At 36.8% G+C, this 19,460-nt stretch overlaps 1 protein-coding gene across 3 annotated transcripts in view; it reads left to right on the plus strand.

Annotated features, from left to right (window-relative positions):
- Nucleotides 1-19,460, plus strand: part of RC3H1 (ring finger and CCCH-type domains 1) — an 86,188-nt gene that overhangs the window by 55,428 nt on the left and 11,300 nt on the right. For all 3 annotated transcript variants that reach the window (XM_040446745.1, XM_040446744.1, XM_040446746.1), the window contains exons 9-17: nt 471-583; nt 3,912-4,193; nt 4,728-4,942; nt 6,747-7,117; nt 7,951-8,118; nt 14,100-14,252; nt 16,629-16,842; nt 17,317-17,407; nt 17,900-18,032. In XM_040446745.1, the coding sequence (XP_040302679.1) occupies nt 471-583; nt 3,912-4,193; nt 4,728-4,942; nt 6,747-7,117; nt 7,951-8,118; nt 14,100-14,252; nt 16,629-16,842; nt 17,317-17,407; nt 17,900-18,032 (1,740 nt within the window). The remainder of the gene's footprint in view (nt 1-470; nt 584-3,911; nt 4,194-4,727; nt 4,943-6,746; nt 7,118-7,950; nt 8,119-14,099; nt 14,253-16,628; nt 16,843-17,316; nt 17,408-17,899; nt 18,033-19,460) is intronic.

Consider the following 19,460-nt stretch of genomic DNA (forward strand, 5'->3'; position numbering starts at 1 on the left):
TAAGTTTCATTTGTACTTTTAGAAATATTTTAAGTCCTTGATATGTTCTTCTGCATATCAAGAATTGTTTGCAGAGTATTTTTCAGTTATGGAGCCTACTATAGATTTGTGTTGTCTCATAGGAAAACATAATTGGAAGTATAGCTATACTAAATATTGTCCAAAACAAATATTAGGACATACAGTAGACATTTGCAGGTCCTAAACTCCAGTGGTTTGTCCATTATAGAACCTGGAAAGAAAGTCATAAAGCCCTTATGACATTTAATCCAGGATTTATGTGATGTTACATGTTTGAGACGTTATGCCAACATATGAAAAAATCAGGACTCCGTTCTTTTAATTAATTATTTTTGGACTCCTAGACTTTAGACAGAATGACTTTCTAAGTGACTTTTTGCTCTGCACAGTCTAGATAATTGTGTGAGTTAGTCTGAAGTCAGCGTCTAATGTTTTAATTTTGGTCTCAGCCTCCACAGCACAGCAAATATAAAACATACATGTGTCGAGATATGAAGCAGAGGGGAGGATGCCCGCGTGGGGCCAGCTGTACATTTGCACACTCACAGGAGGAACTGGAGAAGTAAGTGTAAAGGTTATCAAATTCAACTTTCTAATAACTTGTTACAAAATAAGGTAAAGTTACTAAGTAGAATAATTTGCCACTGTTGAGAAACAGAAAAAGAGTAGTTGCATTTTCTTTAATGAATGGGAAATATTTAGAAAGTAATACAGAATTGTAAAACTTAAGAAAACTGAAGCAGTTTCTTCAGCTTTCATTACATCGTGCCCACAAATAGGAAACTAAATATAGAAGTGAGTCATTTGCACTTTCTCCCCAAAATTAAAACTCTTAAGAATTTTCATCCATTCTAACTTACTGATTTTAAATAATTGAATAATGTATTTCCAGTGGAAAAACTTGCCCTTTGCTCAATTCAAGAAATTACTTTATTGCCAGGCTTAACTTCCCAGATTCTCTTAGATTTCAAAGATCAAATAATTCCACTGATGTTAAATTTCCCAGCACATAGTAGAAAGAAAAGAAAATGAATTGTACTCATATAAACTAAAATGGGAAACATAACCAGAATGGAAATTAAAGCTCCCGTTGGCATTACCACCACCACCACCACCACCAGCAACAAATACCAAATAAAAAATTAACAAGAAATATTGAGGACCTGTGTGAATTGAATTAGTAAGCTACCTAGGCAAATAAGAATTGAATAGGGGCACCTAGGTGGCTCACTTGGTTAAGCCTCCACCTCTTGATTTAAGCCGAGGTCATTGTCTCTCAGATTGTGAATTCAAGCCTTGCATCCGTCTCTGTGCTGACAGCATGGAGCCTCCTTGGGATTCTCTATCTGCCCTTCCCCTGCTTGTGTGTGCACATGTGCATGCACGCGCTCTCTCTCTCTCTTTCTCTCAAAAATAAACATGGGGTCGGGGGTCAGAGAGAGAGACAGAATCAGAAGCAGGCTTCAGGCTCTAAACTGTCAGCACAGAACCCAATGCGGGGCTCAAACCCACAAACCGTGAGATCATGACCTGAGCCAAAGTCAGATGCTTAACTGCTTGAGCCACCGAGGCGCCCCTAAAAAAAATCTTTCAAAAAATAAAATCAAATTAAAAAAGAGAAGAATTGAATAAATAAAGAAGGATACTGTGTTCTTGGATAAAAATTCCCATTATACAGGTTTTATTTTCTCAGTAAATTCAGTGAAATCTCAATCAAAACCTTAACATGATGATTGTTAGGATCTAACAAAATCATTCATTGGGAAAAGTAAATATGTGCAAACGGCCAGAGAAATTCTGAAAAAAAGAAGTTTTCAACAGACTGGACTAGACTATCAACTTTTAAAGTGTATTATGAGCTGAAGTGCATATAAAGACTGGTATTAGCATAGGAATAGCTAGATCAATGAAGTACAATGGAAAATCTAGAAAGAATGCCAGACACAATAGGAACTGAGCATTTGTGCTGAAGATGGAATTTCACATCAGTAACAAGGAAGATGACATTGAAACAACTGCTGTCCATTTGAAAAATCATTAGAACTCAATTCTTACCTTTATACCAAACCGAATTATAAACGTATCAGAGATCTAAATCTTTAAGAAGGAAATTATACACTACTTAGGGATCTTTGCTGTTTTTGTTAACCTAATCTTACAATAGGAAAGGATTTTTTTCAAGAGTGACAACCCAGCATCCATAAAGGAGAAGACTGATAAATTTGATTACAGAAAAGTTAAGATAAGGCCCAAACACCAGAATTCAAAAAAAAAGATTGCTGGGGAAATGACATACAGAGGACGTACCCCTAACACAAAATGAGTTGCTACAAATCTGTAAGAAAGAGAAGAACCAGTAAATATATGGCTCATGAACATATAAGCACTTCACAGAAGAAATAGTAATAAACATGTAAAAGTATGTTCAACTTCATTGATTGTTAAATACAAATTAAGACAAAATTATATTTTGAACTATCAAATTCATAGAGACTGTAATACTACCCAGTGTGTGATAAGATAATGAAAAAGGACATTTTTAAAAATATTATCAGTAGGAGTTATAATAGTTTTGGAACATTATAACAGTTTCTAATGTGCATAGAGTAAGTAGACTTAGCTGTTCTGCTTCTAGTTAGTTACACAAGGGTGCAAGTACATGTACAGAAGCACCTGTTACTGCATTTTTTTTTTTAGCAAAAAATAGGAATAGCCTAAAATGTACCAACGTAAGGGAATATCCAGAATGTGAAAGGAAGAAGTTACGACCCTATTTCTGTTAATAACAATCTTACATACATATTAAGGCAGTGTGTGGAGTGGAAAATCTGCAGGATTATGTACCAAACTGCTAACAGTGGTTATGTCTGAGGAGTAGTGTCTCCTCCCCACCCCTATAAAATTTGTCCAATATGGGAAACATTTGGAAAAATAGCATTATTCTTATGGGAGTTTGTCTTTGAGATTATTTTTTAAAGTGCTCTAGCAAGAGTAAATACATTTGCTTTCATTGTTGAGGAACAAGGGTAGTAGAGGCTGATGGCTTGGCTTAATATTTTTCCTCTGGTTAGATTTACAATCTACATGCCTTTTATACTGCAGTATCTGTTTATATTTAGGCATTATGTTTTCACTAATCCACTTCTAGAATAATTTCAATTTTGTGTAGGCATACATAGCATCAGCATCTCTGAATCGTATCTGATACAAATTACTATTCTTGATTATATACAAATTTTAATGGAGGAGAGCCTGTGTGGTTCAGTGTATTGAGCATCCGACTCTTGGTTTTGGCTCAGGTCATTATCCCCCCAGGGTTGTGGGATCGAGCCCTGCGTTGGACTCTGTGCTGAACGTGGAGCCTACTTGAGACTCTCTCTTTCTCACTCTTTCCCTCTGCCCCCATCATGCTCTCTCTCTAAAATTTAAAAAAAAAAAAAATTACTGGAATAAATGGCAAAATTTTCTCTGTACACAGGCTTTATGTTTTATTGTTATAGTATAGAGTCACTGTATCCCAAGGCATTCGTGGGGAAGCTAAAGCAAAATATTTCAGAAACTGTCTTCTAAAGATTTTCCTTACTCCCTCTAAATATGTTTGAGAAATAGAACTTACAATAAAGTAAGTTATAATACAAATATTAATATGATTAGTAATGTTACAAATACTTATAAGGAATTTTATACTTCGTGTGTTGCCTGACATTTTATAGGGTATACACACATACAAGTTTTCAGGTTGATAGCTACAGCCACTGTTTCAAGAGAATTTCCAGAAAGTAATGTTCTTGGCATCTTTTCCTTTTGTATCTGTTTCTTAAATACATTTTAGTGCTTGGTTTCGCTTTTATAATTTTGGGTTTTGGTGTATGCTTTTGCTTTTTATATAGGTTTCGTAAAATGAACAAACGCCTGGTTCCCAGAAGACCCCTGAGTGCCTCTTTGGGTCAACTTAATGAGGTGGGCCTGCCCTCAGCAGCTGTCCTTCCAGATGAAGGTGCAGTGGATCTGCCTAACAGAAAAACCCCCGCTCTGCCAAATGGAATTGTATCAGCAGGGAATACGGTAACACAGCTGATTCCACGAGGGACAGACCCCACCTACGATTCTAGTCTGAAACCAGGAAAGATAGATCATCTGAGCAGTAGTGCCCCTGGATCCCCTCCTGACTTGTACGTTATTTTTCCTAATTTTTATTTAAAATTTCTCCTTTATAAACAAAGTAGAGGGAAGAAAGATAATCAGTGTTTTGGTTTAAAAAAAAAAACAACTCATTTTTGGCTATATTTTGTTTATTTTCTATGCCAGTTCGTTTTAAGAAATAATTAGCATAAGTGACATAAGATCAAAGTTTACAAATTTTGTAAAAGAAATGACTATTAGGAAAAAACAGTTTTCCGGGGTGCCTGGGTGGCTCAGTTGGTTGGGCATCTGACTCTTGATTTTGGTTCAGGTCATGATCTCTCGGTTTGTGGGTTCAGGCACTCACAGCATGGAGCATGCTTGGGATTCTCTCTGTGCCCCTCCTGCTCACCCATGCATTTGTGTCCCCACCCCGCCCCCCACCCCCACTCAAAATAAATAAAAAAAAAAAAAGTTTCCCAAATTGTTTTCTTTTTTTTTTTTTTTTTTTACATTTACAATATGTGTATATTAGAAGTATTTTTGAGACCTTAAAGTTGACCTTTGGAATTTTATTCTTTTAGGCTGGAATCTGTCCCTAAGAGTATTTCTGCCTTACCTGTGAATCCACATCCTGTACCTCCAAGGGGGCCAACAGACTTGCCTCCTATGCCTGTCACCAAACCCCTTCAGATGGTCCCACGGGGTTCTCAGTTATATCCAGCGCAACAGGCAGATGTTTATTATCAGGATCCTCGAGGAGCTGCCCCACCATTTGAACCAGCACCTTATCAGCAGGGTAATGATCTTTTATTTATGTTGCTCACTTTTCTTAGGAGTTAGAACAATTCCAAGAAAGAGTGATCATATTTACAGAAGCCTCGAGGTAAATAAATGCACTTATTTAATACTGTAGAAAAAGTTGAGACTTTATGATCAACTAAATAGTATAAAATAAGTGAGTTAGCAAAGCTTTATAAATAAACTAACTGCCCAAATCACTGAAAGCTAGTTGTATATCAAATATGTGCATATATTTGTGGAAATAACAAGTCGCCCAAGTAGACCATGGAAAGAATATTATGGTGGGTACACACACTATGTTTTTCAGTTATCACATAATACTTTTGGGGGCCCTGTAACATTTATGAGAATAATGCAGCATACATGGTATAGAGAGTTGATAGTGTAGAATCAATATTAATAAACGATAGAGTGAGTGTACATATGTTGTATATATATGTGGGTATGTGTGTGTTTAAAATTCAGCGTTCCATTGTGGTAGTTAATGTGGGAGAGATGAACTGCAAGACTCAAGGGAGATCACTGAGAATTAAGGAATCAAAAAGACTTTATGGAAGAATGCTCTAACTAGAGGTATGGGAATAGAAAGATAAATTTACAAATGGATTGCAAAGATGACAGTCTAGAGTCAAGGAGTAGTAAGGAGACTGTTGTTAAACCAGGTTTTGAGTATTGAGACCTAGATTAGTGCGTTCAGAAAGAAGAAGGGATTTAAGGAAATAGGCAAATTTGAAAAATTAGCCAGTTTTAATGATAATACCAAGTATGGATAATAGAGGAGATGACCAAGAGGCTTCACATACACAATTGCTATGAAAAAACATGAACACTGCTTTTTAAACTAAAGTGTTGGATCACTGTCAGAGACAGTATAGTGCTATTATTTTTTAAACTGGGATAGATCAAAGATGTTCTCCTTTTTTCCCCAAGGCTATCTTAACTTTGAATCAGAAATGCCTTCTCTACTTTCAAAAGAATAGCTTTAAATTGGTATGACATTGTCAGTACACATAAAAATATGATGAAAGGTTTTTGTATCTTCCTTTGGGCCATCCATCACAGGAAAAACTCCAGTACTTTTGAGTACTTAAATACATTGTATCAGTCAGGGTCCACTGGCAGATAACAGAAATCATTCTTGCTGCATTAAGCAGAAAGAGGTTTAATGCATGGCATTAAAATCAGTGGAAAGTGTTGGAGAAGTAGGCTTAAGCTAGGCCTCCAGGAATGACTCTCAGAAGTAGCTACTAAAAAAGCCCAATTACAATGAGGAAGCAGTAGAAATAGAATTTTGGGGTCCTACCTGTGCGCCAGGATCACATCACTTGAGACAAAAGTCTGAAAATTAGGAAGCTACTGCCACAACTTTTGTCTCAAGAATTCTAGAGCTATGCAGTAGCTACTATGCCTGCACACAGTTTGTGTGCCATGTTGCTTTCTAGTTAACTCAGTTTCACATTCAGAATTCGTGTGAGTGATTTGTGGAACCCAAGTCTCAAGGGAAGGTAGTCTTTTGGTTTCCAATGTTTGCATCGCGTTAAGGCACACCAGAAAGATGGTCGATTGAGAGAGCCAGTCTGCTATTGTAGTTTATAAATAGATTAGGTTTTTTGATGACTTTTAAGGATTAAGGTTAATTTCTGCTTATTTTTCATAAAGTTAGTCTGATGACATAAGCAGAAGGGAAAACCTAAAGAAATGGATTTTGAATTCTTTAGTGTTGAGATATTTCAAAAGGGAAAATATGAAAAGATAGATTGGCTTATTGTTGCTTTTGGTTCCTCCTCTGCATTGTACAGGTATGTACTACACTCCACCACCACAGTGTATGTCCCGCTTTGTCAGACCGCCACCATCTGCTCCTGAACCTGGTCCTCCCTACTTGGATCACTATCCACCCTATCTCCAGGATCGTGTAGTAAACTCTCAGTATGGCACACAGCCACAACAGTACCCACCTATGTACCCGCCACACTATGATGGCCGCCGAGTGTACCCTGCTCAGTCGTACACAAGAGAGGAGATTTTCCGAGAAAGTCCTATTCCCATTGAGATTCCACCTGCAGCAGTGCCATCCTATGTGCCAGAATCCAGAGAAAGATACCAACAGATGGAGGGTTACTATCCAGTGGCTCCCCATCCAACTCAGATCAGACCTTCGTACATCAGAGTATGCTGGGCTTTTTTCTTCCTATATAGATTTAATTTGATTGTTGTTGCAGTGATATACCTTTTAGCCATGGTAATAACCCTTTGATCAATTCTTTTTTGTAAGAAGCTTCCCCCCCCCTTCCTTTTTTACATCTTTTCACAATTTGGGTAGGATTTTGGGGTTTGTTTGTTTTTTTTTTTAAACCATTAAAAGGGATAAAAAACCCCACCCCACTCCCACTAACTCTTCTTAGTCTCTGAAGTTTAGATAGTTTATTTAACATTTCTATATCTACATTTGACCCTTGAACCATGCAGGCGTTAAGGGGCAGAACCCTGCCTCATGCAATCAAAAACCCATGTAATAACTTTTGACTCCCTGAAGACTTAACTGCTAAGCCTACTATTGACCAGAAGCCTTTACCAATAACATAAATAGTTGGTTAACACATTTTGTGTGTTATATGTATTATATGCTGTATTCTTACAATAAGGTAAGCTAGAGAAAAAATGTTATCAAAATCGCAAGAGAAAATGTATTTACAGAACTGTATTTCTGGAAACAAATTTTTATGAGTGGACCTTTGCCATTCAAGCGTGTATTGTTCAAGGGCCAACTTTATTTAGAAATTATGGTCTCTGGCTAAGAAAAAGAAACTTAAATTTAGCTCTTTGGGAAATCCTCAAGAGTTTTTTTGGGTGGGTTACTTATTTTGTTTTGCTTTGTTGCAGTAAGTCTCAGGATTTTCACATATTGAGATGAATATACAAGTTGCTCTCTATTTAAAATATGTGCTAAATGAATTAATGTGTTCTGAAATTCTCAGTTTCTACTAAACTTTGCATTTTCAGGAGCCTCCTTATAGCCGGCTTCCTCCTCCTCCTCAGCCCCATCCTAGTCTAGATGAGCTACATCGCAGACGAAAGGAAATAATGGCCCAGCTAGAGGAAAGGAAGGTTATCTCTCCACCTCCTTTTGCACCTTCACCAACATTGCCTCCTGCCTTTCATCAAGAGGAGGTAAGCACATTATTTTTAGTCCCATTTATCAATTTTTCCTCCATCATTGGTTTGCTGTATGTCTTGTTTAAGTAATCTTGGCTGTTTCCAAGATGATGAAGATATTTTCCTGTGTTTTCTTCTAAAAGGTTTATTATTTTATTTTACAATTACATCTGTAATCCATCTAGAATTGATTCTTGTTACTGTGTTAGGGGTGAAGATCCATTTTTCCCCTGTAGGATATGTCCTTTACCTAGCACCATTTAATGAAAGGCCATCTTTTCCCTAGTGCTCTGCAGTCATCATTATCATAATCAGGTCACCTTTGTCATAGTCGGGTAACTGTAAAAGATTCTGGACTCTCTTCTGTTTCATTGATCTATTTCCTCTGTCTTTGTAGTCATACCACATTGTATTAGTATAGTTTTATAATATGTCTTAATATGTGGTGATGTATTTCCAGTTTTGTTATTCTTCAATATTACCTTTGCTGTTCTTAGTCCTTGCAATTTCCAGACACATCTTAGAATCAGCATGTTGATGTTCACAAAAGTATCTGCTGCAGTTTTTATTAGGATTACATCGAATCTCTGGATCTGTGCTGTCCAGTATGGTAAACACTAGCCACATGTTACTAATGAGTATTTAAATTATATAGCTACTCCAGATTCAATTGTACTGTAAACGTAAAATATACACTGGGCCCAAGACTTAGTATGCCCCAGGAGTAAAACATTTCATTAATATATTTCTTAATTCCATGTTAAAATGATAATACTTTGGATGTATTAGATTAAATAGAATATATTAGCAAAAGTAATTTCACCTGTTTCTTTTTTTTCGTGCGACTGCTAGAAAATTTTTACGTTAATGTATGGGGGTCTCATTTTATTTTCATTGGACATTGTTGTTTTAGATTGGTTTAGGGAGAAGTGACATCTTTCGAATATTGAGTCTGCAAGAACATTATATATCCACCACTTACTTGGATCTTTAATCTCTTTCAGAAATGTCATAAATCATAGTTTTCAGTGTCTTGCACATCTTTAATTAAACTTATTCCTAGATAACTGATGTATATATTTTTTTAATGCTTATTTTTTGAGAGAGAGAGACAGAATGTGAGCAGGGGAGGGGCAAAGAGAGAGGGAGACAACAGAATCCGAAGCAGGCTCCAGGCTCTGAGCTGTCCGCACAGTGCCCAACGCGGGGCTTGAACTCACAAGCTGTGAGATCATGACCTGAGCCGAAGTCAGACACTTAACCAACTGAGCCACCCAGGCACCCCGATAACTGAGATTTTTTTTAATTAATGGAATTCTTCTTGAAATTTCATTTTGTTACTCAGAGAAATTTAATAGATTTTTCTGTATTGACCCTTGTATTCAGCAGTGTTGCCGAGTTTCCATGTTGATTCTAGCATATATTAGTGGACTCTTGGATTTTCCATACACACAATCAAATCCTCTGTGAATAATGACCATTTGACTTTCTCCCTCTCAATTCTTAGGTCTCTTCTTTTTCTTAACCTGGTGCTAGCTAGATCTTCCACTATAATGTTGGTTGAATAAAAGGATTGACAACAAGTAGTCTTATTTCTAGTCGTTGAGTAAATAGAGCTTTTAATAATTTACCATTATTATGTTTACTGTAGGTTTTTTGGTAGATAATCTTTATCAAATTAATGAAATTCCTCTCTATTCTTGTTGTTAGACTTTTAATAAGTAAGATGCATCAAGGATTTATTTAACTCAGTAATGAGGAAAATAGGATGGTGAAATTGATCAAGAGAAAAAGAAAGACAGGTTAATACAGTAATGTGAAAGGCAGGAAAAAAACCCTGAAAGTTGCTGGAATAAACTGGTTAATGTACTACAGGGCTCCAAAGCATAATCTTGGGGATTATCTTTGTGTTTCTGTAGGACACTGGTGATTGTTAATCATGAATGAATGTTGTCTTATGATCTTTTTAATATCTACATGGTCTTTGGTGGTGTTCATTTTCCACTTACAATATCGGTGGTAATTTTTTTTCTTGGTCAGTCTTCCTAGGGATTTATCAAATTTTTTTTTCTTTTTTTTTTTTTTTTTTTTCCAAAAAGCCAGCTTTTGCTTTGTTGATCTCATTTATTTTGGTTTATTGATTGATTGTATGCACTGCCTCAACAGTGTGTGTAAGTGTTGTTTTGTTTTTTTTTTAAGTCAAATAGGTTTTCTCAGCAGGGTTGCAGTTGATATTATGTAAGGAAAATGTCTTACATCCTTTATGTATAGAATTATGATTCTAAACAGGTTTACTCGCTGACAGATTATGAATAATAACAATGAAAGTGAAGTGCATCACATTGCATATAGTAAGCAGTAATCTTTTGGGTCTGTGAACGTGGTCTACTAAATAACAGTTGTTTAGTTACCCAGCTTTTCTATCTAAACACTTTAGATGAATTTTCCATAATAAGTAGGTTAATTAGTAAAATCATAACATCTTCTATTAATAATGTAACTTCATTTGTAAGTATAAACATTACAGAGAGAGAGCATGAGTGGGGGAGAGGGGCAGAGGGAGAGAGAAAGAATCTTAACCAGGCTCCATGAGCCAAAATCAAGAGTCGGACATGGGGCGCCTGGGTGGCTCAGCGGGTCAGTGTCCAACTTCGGCTCAGGTCATGATGTTGCACAGTTGGTGGGTTCAAGCCACACGTCAGGCTCTGTTCTGACACCTGAGAACCTGGAACCTGCTTTGGATTTTGTGTCTCCCTCTCTGCCCCTTCCCCGCGCTCGCTCGCTCTCTCTCTCTCTCTCTCTCTCTCTCTCTCTCAAAAATAAGTAAACCAAAAAAAAAAAATTCGGACGGTCAACCACTGAGCCAGCCAGGTGCCCCAACATTACATTTTTTCAAACATTGTATTTTAGAGTCCTCCTAGAACCTAGTTAGGCCATACTATTTTATCAGCAATATGACACTGCAAAAAGTAAGCTAATTTTGGAATCAAAGATAATTTATCTTTGAAGTTAAGCTGTGTCACTCCATGAGATCTTTTGTAAATTACTTAGCCTCCCTAAACTCTGAAGCTCCGGTTTCTCCATTTATAAACCAAACATAATAAAGCCTACTTCATAGTGATGTGGGAAAGATTAAGTAAGACATAAGGCCTCTGGCACATATCCAGCATTCAATAAATAATAACTTTTTTTTATTTCTAATAAAAATTAGGATCCTCACTATTAAGGAACTTTATTTAGAATTATTTTAGTTACTGTTATGTGATTATATTCTTATATTATTTGTTTGATTATAAACTACATATAATCGTACTAAATTAGTACATTATAAAAATACATAACATAGAGAAATTTCTCCAAAGTCCCATATTTCTCCAAAGTCCCATAGTCTATATCACTGTAAATTTGTTATACATTTCAACTTTCTAAATATATTTCAGCTTTTATGTGCACGAACTAACGTATTGTTTTTTAATAGGATCATTTAGTACTATATTCTGAGGTTTTGTTTGCATCTTACTTTTTTTTTTTTTTTCCTTTTACTTAACCAATTATCCTGGATGTCTTTCTTTGTCAGGTATAAACTTAACTCATTCTTTTTAACAGCTGTATAATACATTAGGGTGGGGCGGGGGTAAGCTCTTCTTAGTAGGTCATATCAAGATATGAAAACAAGCTATTGTATTGGTGCCTCAGTGGGTTGAGCACCTAACTCTTGATTTCAGCTCAGGTCATGATCCCAGGGTTGTGGGATCAAGCTCCTCGTTGGGCTTTGTGCTGAATGTGGAGCCTGCTTAAGATTGTCTTCTCTCTCAGATGTGTGTGGTGTGTGTGTGTACGTGTGTACACACACACACACACACACACACACACACACACACACACAATGGAGTATTACTCGGCAATCAAAAAGAACGAAATTTTGCCATTTGCAACTACATGGGTGGAACTAGAGGGTATTATGCTAAGCAAAATTAGTCAGAGAAAGACAAACATCATATGACCTCACTCATATGAGGAATTTAAGACACAGAACAGATGAACACAAGGAAGGGAAGCAAAAATAATATAAAAACAGGGAGGGGGACAAAACATAAGAGACTCTTAAATATGGAGAACAGAGAGAGGGTAATTAGAGGGGGTTGTGGGAGGGGGATGGGCTAAATGGGTAAGGGGCATTAAGGAATCTACTCCTGAAATCATTGTTGCACTATATGCTAACTGACTTGGATGTAAATAAAAAAATAAAAGAAAATAAATAAATAAATTTTAAAAAAGATTCTCTTCTTTCTCCTTCTGCCCCTTTCCCCTGCTTGCATGCATGCACATGCTCTATCTCAAAAAAATAATAAAGCAAATTTTTTTTAAAAAACTATGTGAAGTTTGCATTTGGAGGAGAACTAAAGGAGACAGAGAAGCCAAAAATATTGTTTTAAATATAGGTAGGACAAAAAGTTTATAGACAATAGAAACAGGAGTTATCATTGAAAATGAATAATATTTATAAACAGCAAGACCCTCTGTAAGTACAGAAAACCAATAATGATGACTCAGAAAAGAGATCTTTATTTTAGATAGGGGGAGGCATAAAGCCACTTACATATACCAAGAGCCCCTGTATTCTCAGTATATCACTGTATATATATTTATGATAACACGAAAGCAGTATTAAAGTCCTAAAAAATTTTTTTAATGTTTATTTATTTTTGAGACAGAGAGAGACAGAGCATGAACAGGGGAGGGTCAGAGAGAGAGGAAGACACAGACTGTAAAGCAGGCTCCAGGCTCTGAGCTGTCAGCACAGAGCCCAACACGGGGCTTGAACTCACAAACTGTGAGATCATGACCTGAGCCGAAGTCAGAAGCTCAATCAACTGAGCCACCCAGGCGCCCCAACAGTATAGTTCTAGTCACCTATGTTCTCACGGACTTGAGGAATATTGGAGATAGTACATGTAAAGGCACTTTGTAAAACATAAATGTGAATGTTGTGATTTTAGTAAATCACATTAGACTTAGAATAGCTATTCTTTTATTGTATAATTTCAGAACTCATGTTGAGAAAATCTAGTATCTTATCCTTTTCACTTCGCAGAATCAGCCTAAGGACCAGAATTTATTATTTAAAATTTTTAAGTTTATTTATTTTGAGAGAGAGCAAGCACGAGCAGGGGAGATGGGGAGGAGGTTAGAGAACAAGTCCTGAGCAGGCTCCCCTCTGTCAGCACAGAGTCTGATGCGGGGCTTGAACCCACGAACTGCAAAATCATGATCAGAGCCAAGACCAAAAGTCAGACACATAACTGACTGAGCCACCCAGGTGCTCCCAGAATTTATTTAAAATGTGAATTAGGGGCACTTGGGTGGCTCAGTCAGTTAAGCGTCTGACTTCAGCTTAAGTCATGATCTCGTGGTTCTTGGGTTCGAGCCCTACGTAGGCTCTCTGCTGTCAGCTCAGAGCCGGCTTCAGATCCTCTGTCCCCCACTTTCTCTCCAAAGTAACTACACATTTTTGAAAATACATGAATTAGTGCTGTTAAAGAGATTTCTGTAAAAGTTACTGTATCATCATGCACTACACAGTGCCTTCTCAGTTATGTTTCAAGTAGTTTTTCATGTTCTTGATTATCTGGAATGTTACTGAAAGAAACATTGAGGAGTGTCTGGCAAAACTAGGGCCGGGTATGTATTAGCTTAAATGTTGATTTCCATCCGATGAAGAAGAGGATAAGCAAACCTCCTCCAGTCCTGGCTTGATTCCTTAAAGGATATTGAGATACTTGTTTTTGACCCTCTGCTAACAAAGAGTAAAAACTAAACATCTTTCTTCACCTATTTTATATTTTTCAGAGTCTATAAAAATCTTATGCTCTGACACAAATCAAATAACCCATCACTGTTTTGCTCTAGCATGGTGTTCTAGGAAATTCCTGCTTTCTCTGTGTTGTTACTTATAAAGACTTATTTCCTATGTGTGTATTTTTTTCCATCTGTAGTTTCTGGATGAAGACTTGAAAGTAGCTGGGAAATACAAAGGAAATGATTATAGCCAGTATTCTCCCTGGTCATGTGATACCATCGGCTCCTACATTGGCACCAAAGATGCAAAACCCAAAGATGTTGTGGCAGCAGGGAGTGTGGAAATGATGGTATGTGTAGTAACTAAGCCGTAGTTAATGCAAATCAGGATACACCAAATATGTCTGTGTAGTTAATAGTGTAGACACAAATAATTGAGCTTTACTTAAGAATTGCAAGGCCATATTCTATATTATGTGATTGAATTAGGTTTAAATTATAGGGGTTTTGTGTTTGTTTTTTCAGGTATAAAAATTAATCTATTGCACATCTGGATAGACAAAGGAGAGCATTTTAGTATATTTCTGTGCAGCCAACAATGAACCCAACAACTGTTCAGAAACAAAATTAAATTATCTTGCATAATTAATCAGGATCTTGGATTTCTTGTCTAAATAAAGTATAACTCTCTTAAAACTCTGAAGTTTAAACAACAAAGTTGAATCTAGTGAACAATAGTATTTGAGTCAGAATTGCAGCTAATAAGCTTCGAGTGGACTGTGGTATATTGAAATGTGTTATACTTCTATTTTAATTTTTAATAAAAAATAATGTAACAACAGTATGTCTAATGCCCAAGCTTAACATACATAACTATCTGAATTGCTTCTTTATTTTTTAAAGAAATAAAACTTTATAGAAATAGTGAGATCTTCCTGAATATACCTCCCTAATCTCCTTTTACTTCCTTCCTTCTTCCCTGGAGGTAACCTTTATCCTGATTTGAAAGTTACTCATTTCATGGATACTTTCATACTATTCCTAAACAGTTTTGTATGTTTACAGACCTTATATTAATATATATGTCAGCTTGCGTTTTCATTCAATTTTTGTTTTTGAGATGTATCCAAATTTATAGGTCAAGTTCATTCATTTTAACTTTATATCAGATACCATTGTCTGGTAACTGGTATCATACAGTAAATATATATGCAAATCATTATTTGTTCCTTTTCCTGTTGATGGACATTTAGGCTAATTTTGATCTTTTACCGTACTGTTAAGTGTTACAATGAACATTTTTGTGTATTTCCTTGTGTACATACATTAGTTATGCTTAGAAGTGGTATTGCTATGTTGAAAGGTATGTGTGGGCTAATACTCTTAAGCCATGTGCCCCTAATTAACCTAACAGAAGTTGCCTAGGATATTATACAGGTTTTCATAGACAAATACTTGTCCAACTGGTTAAGAGACCAATTCTTAGTAATAGAAAAGTAAGACTTGGATGTTAATATCATAAATGAATGAAATGATATACATAGCATAAATATGATTAGATGCCAGCCAAAAAAGAGAGAAAGAAAGGCATTGGGTGGGGGTGGGACAGAAATTTTGAATCTTTTTATTTTTCTGTGGTGGGATTAAGGAAACATTATTTAGAAAACATCCTCTCTAGGGGCGCCTGGGTGGCTCAGTCGCTTGAGCATCCGACTTTGGCTCAGGTCATGATCCCATGGCTGGTGGGTTCAAGCCCCGCGTCAGGCTCTCTGATGACAGCCTGGAAACCTGCTTCAGATTCTGTCTATCTCTGCTCCTCCCCTGCTCGCTCGCTCTCTCTCTCTCTCTCTCTCAAAAATAAATAAACATTAAAAAGATAAAAAAGAAAACATCCTAAGAACAAGAGTGAGATGAGGTGGAGATAGACGGGAACCCTTGCTTTGTACCTGGCTTTCAGAAATAGTTATTATATTAAAGTAATAAAATTAGCAAAATAAAACTCATTTCCTTAAATCACTAAAGAATAAAAATGTTTGTCAGCCTAACCTAGATGTGATTGAAAATCTCCTAAATGGTAAAAGACAGTGTTTTTCAAGTGTGTATAAATTACCTTGGAGTCTAATTAGAGCCGATTAAAGTGCAGGTCCTAAATCGCTAATGCTGGGGTGGGATCTGAGACTCTGCATTTCTAATGAGTTCCCATGTGTTGCTGCTGCTGCTGCTGCTGTTGGTCCTCGAACTGTAGTTTGAGTAGCAAAGATCTAGCAGTTGAATTTCCGTTTCAGTTTATCTTGGTAATTCCTTCTTTCTAACTGGAATCTCTTTGAAACATCTGTTGTTGACACTTAAATTTTTAAGTGGTGGTTTTCTAACTATTGAGTTTTGAAATTGGGTCGTCCTGGGCCTTTTTTTTTTTAAAGAAATGAGTTTGAATAACTATAAATGTGAGAGTACATTACATATAGTAAGAGGCAAATATTTGTCATAAAATTCTATCTATATATTAGAATGTGTATATGTACTAAGTCATGATGTAAAATATATTTCTTATTGTGGGGAGTGAGCAAAGGTTTAAAAAGCAGTGTTTACTATGACAAGCAAAGTACTTTAGTCCTACCAGTAAGAAAGTTATACTTTTTTTTTTTTTTTAACCTTATCACATATCTGGAAGAAGTAATGTTAGAGATCTAAGTGTGGGGTGGATTTCTCATTTTACTTTTTATCAGAACGTGGAGAGTAAAGGAATGAGAGACCAGCGACTGGATCTTCAAAGAAGAGCAGCAGAAACCAGTGATGATGACCTTATCCCTTTCGGAGACCGACCAACCGTTTCTCGGTTTGGTGCCATCTCTCGAACCTCCAAAACAATATATCAGGGTGCTGGTCCAATGCAGGCTATGGCACCTCAGGGAGCTCCCACAAAACCGATGAACATCTCAGGTAAGAATCATAGTTAAACTGATTTAGGGGCTTCATATTCATGACTTTTCAGCACCATCCCGACTCCCTACTTTCAGCACTGATCCCTACGATCAGTGCTGTCCGTAATCTTCCAAGACACTAGTCTTTTAAACTTTTCCATGGAATTATCCCTGCAGAAAGTAATTATAACTAGAGAATTCTAAGGGTACAGATGAGCAGGTCTGGTATGTGAAGATTGCCATTGTTGTTGTTGTTTATTAGCTTCATTGCTATTATTAAAATAATACATTTTCATTTTTAAACATTGAAAACAGTTACAAGCACTGATATCGTTCAGTGGGGGAAAAAAACATCAGTACCCTCTCGTCACATTGGTAGACATCTTTCCAGAGAGCCGTGTACACAAAATGCCTATGCCTTCTAGATTATGGCTACCTTAAAAGAATCAAACCTCTGAATTGCATCATACTGCACTACATTATTCTCTTGTAGATTATAGTCCATATGGAACCCACAGTGGCTGGGGAGGTTCTCCATATTCACCTCATCAAAACATACCTTCTCAGGGACACTTCAGTGAGAGGTATGAGTCATTCTTTTTGCTTCTACAAACATTTAAAATTATTCAGCTTTTCTTATTTGTTTTACTTGTCAGTAATTTTTATTTATTTACTTACTTACTCATTTATTTATTTTTAAATGCTCATTTTTGAGAGAGAGCATGACCAGGGGAGGAGCAGAGAGAGAGGATCCAAAGCATGCTCTGTGCTGACAGCACAGAGCCTGATGCGGGGCTCAAACCATGAGCTGCAAGATGATGACCTGAACCAAAATCGGACATTCAACCGACTGAGCCACCCAGGCGCCCTGTCAATAATTTTTATATTTTTCATAGTGAAGTAACAGATTTTTATGTCAGAACAGTAGTAGACCAAACCTAGGGGGCTTGTTTGTTTGTTTTCTCTTTTAATTTTTTTTCAATTGAAATATAGTTGACACAAAATGTTATGTTAGTTCAATAATGTATTTTTAATAAAATTTAAAATTTATTCCACCCTTTCTTTTCCCATACAAGGGACAGAATGTCCATGTCAGAAGTAGCCAGTCATGGAAAACCCCTTCCATCTGCTGAGCGGGAACAGCTACGACTAGAATTGCAGCAACTAAACCATCAAATTAGTCAGCAGACCCAGCTACGTGGCTTAGAGGTACCAGACCACAGATATTTTTTCATTCCAGTTTTTGAAGGGTTCTCAAAGAGGTTTTAAAAGAAAGAACTTTTGAGGTACTCTGAACATAAAAACTTAAGGTCTGTTTCTTAAAGAGTTAGTATAGGTGTCCATTCTTCAAAGAATTTAAATACTTAAGACTTCAGTGTGGGACGGTGGGAAATTTAGAATTTCTATTCCATGAGAATAGAAAACAGGCCATCTAAAACTTCCCAACAGGAACTTATGTTCCCTGATGTCACATTTAAGGTATACAGTTTTTATCAACAAATGCCTTTAGCTTTACATTTGTTTTTATTATTTTTTAATTTATTAAAAAAATTTTTTTAGATGTTCACTTAACTTTTGAGAGAGACACAGAGCGTGAGCAGGGGAGGGGAGAGCGAGAAGGAGACACAGATCGGAAGCAGGCTCCAGACTCCAAGCTGTCAGCACAGAGCCTGATTCACGGCTCGAACTCACGAACCACGAGATCATGACCTGAACCGACGTCGGACACTCAACCGACTGAGCCACCCAGGCGCCCCTAATTTATTTTTTTAAATGCTTATTTTGAGAGAGAGAGAGAGGGCACATGGGCACATGCATGTTCAACCAGGGAGGGGCAGGTAGAGAGAAAGGGAGAAAGAGAATCCCAAGCAGGCTCTGAGCTGTCAGCACAGACAGACCCCAATGCGGAGCTTGATCCTATGAACTGTGAGATCATGATCTGAGCTGAAATCAAGAGTCAGATGCTTAACCATCTGAGCCACCCAGGTGCCCCAACATTTGTTTTTAATTTCTCATATTTCTTAATTAAAAAAAAAAATTCTGATTTCCTTTAATCCTCAGCATTTATGTACAAATATTTAAAAAGTAGAAGCTTAGTGGGGCGCCTGGTTGGTCACAGTTATGTGTCCAGCTCTTGGTTTCAACTTAGGTCATGATCTCATGGTTCGTGTGTTCCAGCCCCATGTTGGGTTCTGTAGTGACGGTGTGAAGCCTGTTTGGGATTCTCTGTCTCTACCCATCCCCCACTTGCGCTCTCATTCTCTTTCTCTCTCTCAAAATAAATAAACTTAAAAAAAAAAAAAAGTAGAAGCTTAGAACTTGGACTTAAGCATAGCCTCTGTATAACAATTGTATCTTTCATTAATAGAGTTTTTTCAGTTTTAAGTTGACATATATCCTACTTGACCCTTACAGTATCTCTTGATAGGTCGGTTAGGGCAAGTGGTACAGTCCCCCCTCTTCTGGTTGAAAGATACGAGTTTCACAGAGGTTGAAATATGAACCCAAGTCTTCATATCCAGTATTCTTTCTACCATGCTGCTTGACACTTAGAGAAAAAAATTGCTGAAAACAAAGAATTTTAAAAATCCTTTTAAGTGCCATATAAAGAAGACTAGGTTTTGTTAATATTACCCT

This window comes from Herpailurus yagouaroundi, unplaced genomic scaffold (assembly GCF_014898765.1).
Source record: "Herpailurus yagouaroundi ecotype Mexico unplaced genomic scaffold, PumYag 195, whole genome shotgun sequence".
In the NCBI taxonomy this organism is placed as follows: Eukaryota; Metazoa; Chordata; class Mammalia; order Carnivora; family Felidae; genus Herpailurus; species Herpailurus yagouaroundi.